The sequence below is a fragment of the Vipera ursinii genome, assembly GCF_947247035.1.
Source record: "Vipera ursinii genome assembly, chromosome: 7".
Taxonomy (NCBI): Eukaryota; Metazoa; Chordata; class Lepidosauria; order Squamata; family Viperidae; genus Vipera; species Vipera ursinii.
In genome coordinates, this window is record NC_139521.1 from 59,665,096 (window position 1) to 59,675,913 (window position 10,818).

Sequence of the window (10,818 nt, forward strand, 5' to 3'; positions counted from 1 at the left end):
CTCTTACACGATGTCATAAAAGCCTTAAAGACATAGAAACACATTCTGAAATAGCTTTGCAAATCACATCAACAATGATTTGAGAAGACATAACTGTGTCTCAGGAGAGCCCAGCATCATAAAAGTATAACTGCAACTAAATCATAACTCACTGAGCAGAGAGAAAATGGAAGCAGGTAACAGAGATCTAAACCATGGTTGACCTACATAACTGAAAGCGCAATCAAGATTTAATTCTGAACTATTAGCAAAACAAACTTTGAATCTAATACACTGCTTCACAAACCTGGGTAAATTGCCCAGAACTGGGTAAAAGTTTTTCTTTGGCTTCTTCACATGAATCATTACCTAATTACAACAGAGACATTTATATAAGAACTTTCTGATAAATGGTAAAAAGGATCTTCTAGTAAATGGTTTGGGTAATGAAGGAGGGAGATACTGGTCTAATATGTGGAATAGAAGTTATTCTATCTTCATTCCTTTTTTGATTCTGCAATTACCATCTACATTACCACCATAGTCAACTACTGCACCTATTATTACAGAAAATTATTTTTTAAAGTTAGTGTTTCTTCAAAGACTGAGATACTATTGTATGCGAGTTTATCTCCTAGCAAAAAACCTGAACATTCTGTTAGCAGGTTTTATCAGGGCAGGAACTAACTTATTTGTCTGTCAGCTCTACATGTTAGTTCACATATAACAGGAACTGATAATAATTTGGTTCTTTTATGAATTCACTTATTATGGCTTAGTGCTACATTCAAAGCTAATTACGATGGTTATTTCAAAAACCATGTTTAACTAATCCTGATTTAATATATTATTAGTCACTCACTATACTATCTGCACCTGTCAAGATTTAGAATGGCCTTAAAATACTTTTTCCCAGAGCCTATATGAAGTTGGAAGACCTCTTCTAAAAATATATTTTAAAATGCCTGATTTCTTCTTATCAAACTGAGCTGCTGTTTATATGCACAGTCATTTCCAAGCTGAGAAAATATTTGCGGAATAAAGACCAACCCTTATATTATGGACCACCCACTAAAATAGATGACTAATGTTTCCTTTGTTCTTTATAAAGTTGGTCCTTGACTTTTGAACACAATTGGAACCAGAATTTATCTTGCTAAGCAAGGCGGTTGTTAATTAAGTTGCGTCCAATATTACAACCTTTTTTTGCCACAGTTGTTAAGTGAATCACAGCAGCTGTTAAGCAAATGATGCAGTTATTGACTTTGTTAGATGTTATCTGTGAAGATTGCAAATGGTGATCACATGACCCTGGGACACTGCAGTTGTTGCAAATATATGCCAGTTACCAAGCGCCTGAATTTTGATCACATGATCACGGAGATCCTGTGACAGTAATAAGCACAAGAACTAGTCTTAAGACACTTTTTCCACTGTTAAGTCAGGGACTACCTCTACTGGAGTATTATGTCTCTAAAAGGGACAGCATATTGCTATCGTAAAACAAAAAATCTTATGGCATTTTAGAGATTAACAAACTTAAAATTTTTATAAGCCTTCACGGAAGTGGACTCAATTTATTTATTTATTATGGGACTTATATGCCGCCCTATCTCCCGAAGGACAAATAATCTTATCCTATCTTCATGAAAGACAAATAATATAACCTGTTAGTTTCCATAAAACTCTCTCTTTAATGAATAGTAGGTTATTTTAAATTATCTGATATATATTATGGTAAAATAACCATCAAAATTATTTTATGTGCACACATCTTTAAAAAATAATTGGACAATCACGTTCTCTAACTGGGAGAACTATCACGAAAAAATTACCTTCCTGTGGTTTGACTGGCGGAAAAACTGAACAAAGTGACACATTTCAGTTATTTCACCTATTTACCAGTGGATAATGTGGCCTGAGTTTCCCAGTATATCGATAACCAGCCCAGGGATCTGTGTTTATGTCTCCATCTACAGTCCAGGCAGAAACTTCTCGTTTTGCTTTCTCATCTTCTATAAAACAAAAGCAGAATCATTACTGATCTTAATAAAAAAAAACTTCATTAAACATCAGAAATTGGAACTCCTTTCCACTCTCTTCTTTAGAGCTCTAAATTTTTCCCCTGCATGCTTGCTTTTGCCAAAAAATTATAAAAAAGTAATAAATCCAAGTCAGTACTAAAGCACAAGCCTAGTCTTGCCCTGCCCATTTTCAATGGGTGCATGCCGAGATTTGCTATCAAAACTCTACTGTTCCAATGATACTGTGTCTTTATTTTTCAATTCCTCTGTATTACTCTGAGCTTATTTTTTTAAAATATGTCATGTCTTACACCATTCCTAAAGTAGTGAAAGATCACAACTGTTTAGGAAACTAAAGCCCAAGGTCCCTTGCAGACATAGAAACCTATTAATATGTAAAAAGCATTGTCTAGAAAGCAATCAGAAATATTTTAAGAAAGGGACTAAAGTATCAGATCACTTTAATGATTGTACCATTGCAAGCTACAGTTGTGGCTTTCCATGTGTATGAATGTTTTTCCATAAAAAATGAAGAAAATCTATATAGTAATAAAAAGGAATCAAGAAAAATAATAACTTAAATCATTTTTCCTTGACATCCAGACTGGATTTATACACCATGCTAAGCCATAATATGGTGTGATTATCCCATTGTGTTTTGTGAATCCAGCTGCTCTGAATTATCAACTATATGTACATTAATCCAGCCAATTGAGCAAATTCAACAAACAATAATTAAGCAAAGCATCATTCAGTGCAACACATAGACTGGGTGTGTTATACAAAAGACCATTTAGTCCTCTATGAATCCTTGTATGATATACATCAGTTCAGACTACAAACCCAGATTTATTATACCAATAACAACCAGAGTTATTACAGATTGATTTTAGGATGATTCAATGTCACTACCAACAAAATAGATTGTAAAGGAAGTATGATAAAATCAAAATAATGTACTTGCTTACTCGCTTTCTTGTGTAGCAATTTGTGAGTAGCCCAGCTTCCTTTAAAACATTCCTAAAAAGGGAAATTATATAAATTTAGCAATACATTGAAACAGATCAACTTTATATGGCTAACATAGTTCCACAGGTAAACCACACTCTAGAAAGATGAAGGAAAAAGGTTTTCCTTACAGCTCACTGCACTTCAGTTCAAACACTAACTGTATTTCTTTTTAATGATAAGGCTCAAAATCCACTTGACATGAAAGTATATATGACTAATATTGCTTTTATATATGTGTAGTATGTTTTTAAAGCCTATGTTTTTAAAGCATTTTAAAAACATCTTAGTTTAGTCTTGGACTGGAAACATGGAACCCTTTCATATCTTTTTATTATTATTATCAAACTTATTTCCCACACATCTCTCAGTTCAAGGCAACTCTGACTCTCTTTTATGGCAATATATGTTGTGACTACATGAACAACTGTAGAAAACACATGGGGATAGAACATAATTTTTGGCATTTTAAAATGGAAAACAGTTTCCTGGAGCCTAAATGATAACATTCACAGCACTGCTAGATAGCACAATACCCACCATCACATCTCCTACTGGATATAGCCTACCATTAAAAAATAAAGTTTTCCTGCAGCCCAAAACAAAAATTTAGCAAAATCATGGAGGAAATCCAACCATTGCTAAATCCTACATTCCCAGCCTAAGGCAACATGTAGAGATGGTTTCTTCTTACAATCCTGTCTTTCAGGAGCCTACCTTAGCCTGGAGTAGTCACTGCAAAAGGCAGCTCCACAGCACCAGTAAGATAGGCTGCTGAATTCCTCATATGTGCAACATTTACACACCTATCTTTTTTTTAATCCTTCAAAAATATATTCTGAATGCTTGATTCAACCTGGTTTCCTATGCAAATATTTTCCTCAACCCAGTTCTATTAAAAGCAAGCCTGACTTTGTTCATAATTTGTAAAACTATTGCTATATTTGTAAGAAGAGCAAAAACCTAACACAGAGATCTTCCCATTTCCTTTTCTCCCAACTCTCATCTTTATACATTAATTTGTTAATGACACAGAGGTGGTTGCTGCCTTTTAATTCTTTTCATTTTGATTTCTTGTATTAATTTCTTAAGAAAAATAATCAAATGGATTTCACGCATCATAACCCTTAAAAACTTGACAGAAGCAGAGTCTAATCTTGTGGCCCTCCAGCACATTTAACTTGAAGCCAATGAAAGTATTTATAATCAAAGAAGATTGCAAAAGGCTTCTTCCTTGAAAACCTAGTAGAGATATATTTGTATGAATACCACAGAAACCATGTAAGTAAAACAAGTACCTACATACGTATACAAATTTTCCTGAGTTTCCACACTCATGTCATTTTTAATGGACATTGCAGGTGTGTTTTGCACTACATGTAAAACTACGGTTTATGCTTTTACTAGTGTGCACAAATATGAATTCAGGTCCGACTGCAAGCAGGATTCTTTAATAGGATAAAAGAATCAGACTTATAGTACTGTGTACTTAAGTATGATTTGCAGTAGGAAAAAAAGGACACTTCCTTATAATTGCTCCCCAAATTTCTGTACCCAGCTCAGGTAGCACAGCTAGCTGACTTAGGCTAATTTCATATGAGCATAATACCTGGGTGGTATACCAAGACACCCAAGAACTCTTAGTAAGACTGAAATATTGAAAAAACATTCTGGGAAAAAATCATGGAAGGTGATTTCTCTACTAATTTCAGTAAAACTACATAGATATGTTCATACTGTCACCAAAAGCTGAAGCTGATTCAGAGGAATACTGTACATCACGGGTGTCAAACCAGCCACGTTACGTGACGTGTTGCGATGTATTGCAACTTTTTTTTTGCACTGCTGGAGCTGGGGTGGGTGCGGCTCCGCATGATGCAACTGGCCTGTGGGCCAGCAGTTTGACACCCCTGCTCTACATGGAGGGTAGAAATGTCCGAACTTTGAAAAAGGGAGATTTTTCTTTTAAAAAAGACTGATTTTAAAAGTTGAACTATGGAAATAAAGCCATGATATTAGATGAAGACAATGCAGACCACCCATGTTCAGAATCACTCTTAATTATGATTGCATTCCAGGGTCTCCTAGTACATTGGAAAATTTAGAATGGTTCTGGTGCCAAGGCCTGATTTTCTTCAAATTTGACACAGAAACTTGTTATAGTTAATATCAAAACCTTAGCCTGTAGGCTGTCTTTAGCGGTAAAGTTTTGGCAAAAATTTCCTTTGCAATAAACTAAAATATCCAAAGTGCAACAACAATTACTTGTTGACAGGCAGGAAGAACACAGCCCTTCCCCCCCTCTAAATCTGCCTTGTGAATCTTGATGACAGAACCAATAAAAAGTGGGGGGGGGGAGAGATGTCAGGCTTTGACTGCTTTGTCCTTCAGCATTTATGGGGCCTATTCCTAGCTTTAGATTTTTCCACTTCTGACATGTGAGCCCCCAAGGGCAGAAAACCCTATAAAAAGCGGGGAGCGAAGGTAGGCAGAGGGACGGTAAGAAAGATTTAGGGCTTTAGATCACTCTTCCCTACCCGAGCTGGATGTGTTGGGACTACAAGTGACATCACTGGGAAGAATGGACGTTGTAGTCCTTTGCTCTATATATCGAATTTCAGGTTGAATGATAGGGCTTTTTCTCCCTTAGCAACAACCAAAGGAAGAAGGCAAACTCGAAAGGGAAAAAGAGAGACAGACCCTGCTAGCAGAAATGCAGAAATCTCGGCAACACCATTCAGTCCCTTTGAATTCAGTTCCTCGCTTCGCAGCAAAACGTGCTCGGGCGGCCAGAGAACAGGCCCGGGCCCAGCCAGCCTGACTCACACCTGCCTTAGCAGGGCAGCAGCCGTCACACACATATCCCCAGGCGCGGGCATGACCCGCGTCCCGGAACCCCCAGTCTCCAAACCGACAGGAAGGCGGGCTGGCGCGGCCGGGGCCCCGCTCGGACCAAGCGCCCGTCGGGGGAACCTCTGCGGCCGAAGCTTTCCGCCGCCCCGCCCGTTGGCGGGCAAAGGGCGCCCCGAGCAGCGGCGATTTACCTGCGAGCAAAAGTAGGATCCCTGGATGCCCAGCTTGATGCAGGTGGGGCACTGCAGCTTGGCTTCGCTGCTGCATCCCGCCGTCTCGCACACCCGGGCTTCCACCGCCGCCATGCTGCCTGCTGCGACCGCCGCCACAGGAGCGACCCAGGCAGACGGCGGGAGAGCAGCGGCAGCAGCCACCGGGAAAGGGCGGAGGGAAAGGCGGATCTCTCGGCCTGGAGGTTCCCGATTGAAACAGGGAGGGGCTCCAGGCCCCGCTTGCCCGCCTCCGGCTCTCTCCGCCCTCTGAAGAGGGGTGGGCGGAAACGGAGCAAGAATGAGAGTCGGTGGCGTCGCTTCAGTCAGGCCTCGCCGCTTGAAGCCGGCTCGCCTCCCCAGGATATCAGACCCCGGCGCGTTTCCCTAATCGCCAAGAGTGTTTTTTTTGCTCACCACTAAGCAAGTCCCCGGTTGTTCCGCGAGTTTGCGTTTGAGCCACGCGCGAAGTATCCTCATCCGGACTTGTTGCACTCGTCAGACTGGGCACTACCAACTTACCTCCTCAAATAACGGATCCTTCGGTTCCTCCGATCTTCCAGGCTCGAGGAGCTGCGAGTTCACTGCCTGGGCTAGGTTGGCGATATGGTTTTTGGCTCTCTGGTTTTCTTTGATTTGCTCGGACTTGAGGGACAGATTCTGTTTGCCTACTTTGTAGTAGATGTTAAAAGTGAGAGGGGAGATCATATATAAATTTATGCAAAATATAATATAAATGATGTAGATCGTCGTTCCGGTCATTCTTAATCCAAATTCTTCAATCGGAGGTAAAATGCTGGATTAGCGTGGAAAAAACAAAGGAAGGTGATCCGTCTTTATCATAGCTCAGTGCTTAACATCATAAAAGAATCCCGAAGTAAAAAAATATCACATTTGCATATAGTCTTTCTGAATCTGTTATATACAGGTTTCTTTTAAATGCCAGTTAATTCGCTGGTAGGCCATGGGTAGTCCTGGGAGACAGATGTGCTTGTACACGCTTGAGGCAGTGTGCCTACAGGCCTCCCTTTTCCGACTGACTTTTAATTTTTAAAATATTACTGTAATTATAAATAAATAAGGTAGAAGTTGACATGCCTGCCACATAGTACGTGGCATAGCTTCTATTGCCTAAAACATTTCTCAGCCCCATAGGCATGATTTGAAAATCAAAATGATAAATTTATGTATGTTCTTGTTTCATTTGGAAGTACCTCAAGTCCAAATTCATCCCCCAAAATACAAAAATAAGGCAAAATAAGGTGCAAATTTACAAGTTCGGGTTCTAGCGGATGCTCATAACTGGTCACTAACTTTATTTAAAAGTTTTATTAATTTGGCTTCTTTTGTTTTTTAATTAGTAACCTCAAGTGCATATTTAAGTATAAAATGCTTTAAATGACCATCGTATACACTACATTACCAAAATTACATTTAGACATGATTCAGCATGAACAATATTTAAACTTTGCTGTTTAGTTTCAGAACTGAAGTCTGTCATGGTGGGTATAAGAACCCAATCAATCCTCTTGTATTCTCAGTTGAATGCAATATTTTCCTGAAATATGGATCTAACTGAATTGGAGTCATTGGAAGAGGACAATACATGTGTATTTTTTGAATAAATAAGATTTGGCTATTGTTTCTTAGTATATAAGATTGCTTTTGATTAAATTATAATGTATTTAATTATATGACTATACTGTCTGGATAAGGGCAGTTGTCCAATGCATTTGGAAAGTGCAGAGTTAAGGAAGAATATATTACAAATGGTTGTCTTTTAAAATGACGAAGTGTAAGAGAAAAATGGTGTTGCTAGATGCTTATTGTTAGGCCTTTATCATTAGTGTTATTTTGATTTTTCATTAATATCCTAACAAACTAATGAACAATAGCAAAATTCTTTCATTTGAATGCTATAGACTCAAGGTTTCTAAGCTCCATGATGAGGATATGTTTTAATAATAATAAATAATAATAATAATAATAATAATAATAATAATAATAATAATAATAATAATAATATTGGAAGGGACCTTGTAGGTCATCTAGTCCAACCCCTCTGCTTAGGCAGGATACCCTATACCATTTCAGACAAATGGCTGTCCAGCCTCTTCTTAAAAACTTCCAGTGTTGGAGCATTCACAGCTTCTGGAGGCAGGTTGTTCATGATGAAACTGCGCCCACCTCATTGCCGGCAATGGGGAAAAAGTCACAATATGTTGCGCAATGTCACATGACCTTGTGAATTTGACATGCCTGCCCTATACCATATCAGACAAATGGCTTCTCTGGTTAGTTTCCATCCATTGCTTCTTGTCTTGCCTTCAGGTGCTTTGAAGAATAGCTTGAGTCCCTCTTCTTTGTGGCAACCCCTGAGATATTGGAACACGGCTATCATGTCCCCCCTCGTCCTTCTCTTCATTAAATTTTCATTTTCTTCTGTGATATTTTTTGAGGAATGGATTATAATGTCTATACTTAGTTTAAAAAAAGAACTAAGGTACATCATAGCACAGTTACATTTCTGTCTGAAGGAAAATCCATAGTAAACAAACCAACAAACCTTCATAATATGGAGTTTCACATTTTATTGCACATTATCCATCAGAATGCTGCATTTTAATTTGAGTTCTTATGATATAAATCCTCTTCTATTCTCCTGAAATCAGAAGAGAAAATCTAAGTAGAAAATTGGCAGAAGAGGACCAGAGCAACAGCACATCAGTTAAGGAAAAACATTAATATAAAGGATATAGTTTGAAGTCATATTAGAAATATGTAAGTATAGTGTATAATAAAACATTAAAATTCAACATTCCTCTGATAAGTAGCAATTAAGACATTGAAATATTTTTATGCTGTACATTGAAGATGTGTAAATCTAACATTTACTATTCCTTCGCACTTCATAAATACTGTAATGAACATATATATTCAATAGTTTCATAGAATCACTCATTAGATTCTCAAGAATTTTCCTTCTCTCTGAACCCCATTTTGCCACCTATTCATAAAGAGAATCAGAAATGACCACATATTTTATCCAGACTTTTACTTGATAGGAATTCATGTTCAAATTTCATTATCAAGGTGTATCCTCACTACTCAGTATTTCCAATATGAAGACATTCTGCTGTTTTTAGGAGACTTGCCCTCTTGTTGCAGCAGGAATTTACATAATCTTCAGCTGTTTTGGTTTTAAAGTTATATTTGTCTGACACAAGTCTTGCTACAGGAATAGTCTATGATACCTCATTGACAATGTTGATAAATGTCAGGCACTGAGATCTGGCCATCTCCCACTGACTCTGCTTATGGCTATGCTTTCAACTAAATTTAATACCTTGGGGAATGCCAGTTCACCTATTTCAGTATCATTTTGCATTCTTAATGGGATATTTCTTGTTGCTACCTACTGAGACACATGTCACCTGCCACCTGCATTTACTGACTTTAGATAACTAGGTAGTGGGGTTAAATTCATGAAGAGTTATGTTGGTTTTGCTTTCTAATGTGACATACTTCACTATACCAAACTGGCTCTCTTTTTACAGTGTTAGAACTTATCAGTCAAAATGAAATTTGAAGAGATTCAAGGCAGTAAACAAAAATGCTTATTACTCAAACTAGAATTAAACTAGAATTCAGTCATTATGTAATCTGTGGGAAAAGGTGTAATTTGCTGCAGAAACCAACACCAGATTTTGCAATGGAATTCCTTGAAACAGGACTATAGCTATATAATCTCAGTGTGTAACTCACTATATGGGACTGAATAAACTATTATAGTATGGACAGAATAATCAATGATGGAACAGGTCTTTGGACCAAGTGAAGTACTATAACATAACATTGCAGAATATACATTGTTCCTTTTCTGTATAGCAGCTCATAAGACTTGTTTCCTGGATAGATACTTTATTAAACTTTATGCCATTCAACTCTCAATGATTCTGGGCAGTTAACAACATACAAAGAAATTACAATAAAACAAAAAATAAAAAAGATGCCAAGTGTGATGAAGATATACATTGCTGATATTTTTGAAGATGTGACTATTGTACAAGTGTTTAGATGCGTTCAGATTGTTTTTCATTTCTGACAAGAATAATTAAATCCATTTTGAAACAAATTGTCCTCAGTTGTGAATGAAGGCAAATATACATGTCCAAGGATAAAGTTGCAGGATCCAATCTGAGTCGGTCACCGGGAACGGAGGTTTGTCTTCTGAGCTTTTGGACTCATGCTGGAGCCCCACCCACAGGGAACCTCTCTCTAGCCAGAGACTTAAAGTCTGAAAGTTCGGAAGACAAAACTTCTGCTCCCAGTGACCGACCCAGATTGGATCCTGTCTTCAGTTGTGTACAGAGTGCTTTGTCTGAGTGTCATACTCTTTTCTTTAAAATGTTTATTGTAGAAGTCTTCCTTGTCTGTTGTTTCTGAATGTATTCAGTTTCAGTTTCTATCCCCCCAACCAGGAAGGCAAAAAAACCAGGAGATAACAACAATAATGTTGGAAGGAACCTCAGAGGTCATCTAGTCCAACCCCCTGCTCAGGCAGGAAACCTTAAACCATTTCAGACAAATGGCTGTCCAGCCTCCTCTTAAAAACTTCTAGTGTTGGAGCATTCACAGCTTCTGGAGGCAGGTTGTTCCACTGATTAATTGTTCTGTCAGGAAGTTTCTCCTTAGTTCTAGGTTCCTTCTCTCTTTGGTTGGTTTCCATCCATTGCTTCTTGTCT

At 38.0% G+C, this 10,818-nt stretch overlaps 1 protein-coding gene across 3 annotated transcripts in view; it reads right to left on the bottom strand.

Annotated features, from left to right (window-relative positions):
• The window catches only part of METAP1 (methionyl aminopeptidase 1), a 24,115-nt gene extending 17,826 nt beyond the window's left edge, over window positions 1-6,289 (bottom strand). For all 3 annotated transcript variants that reach the window (XR_014493067.1, XR_014493068.1, XM_083367845.1), the window contains exons 1-3: window positions 6,056-6,289; window positions 2,972-3,023; window positions 1,882-1,994 (exon numbers count right to left, since the gene is read on the bottom strand). Coding sequence is in view for 1 of the 3 variants with exons in the window: in XM_083367845.1 (XP_083223971.1) it covers window positions 1,882-1,994; window positions 2,972-3,023; window positions 6,056-6,169 (279 nt within the window). In the remaining 2 variants the exon portion in view is untranslated. The remainder of the gene's footprint in view (window positions 1-1,881; window positions 1,995-2,971; window positions 3,024-6,055) is intronic.
• Between the last annotated feature and the right edge of the window lie 4,529 nt (window positions 6,290-10,818).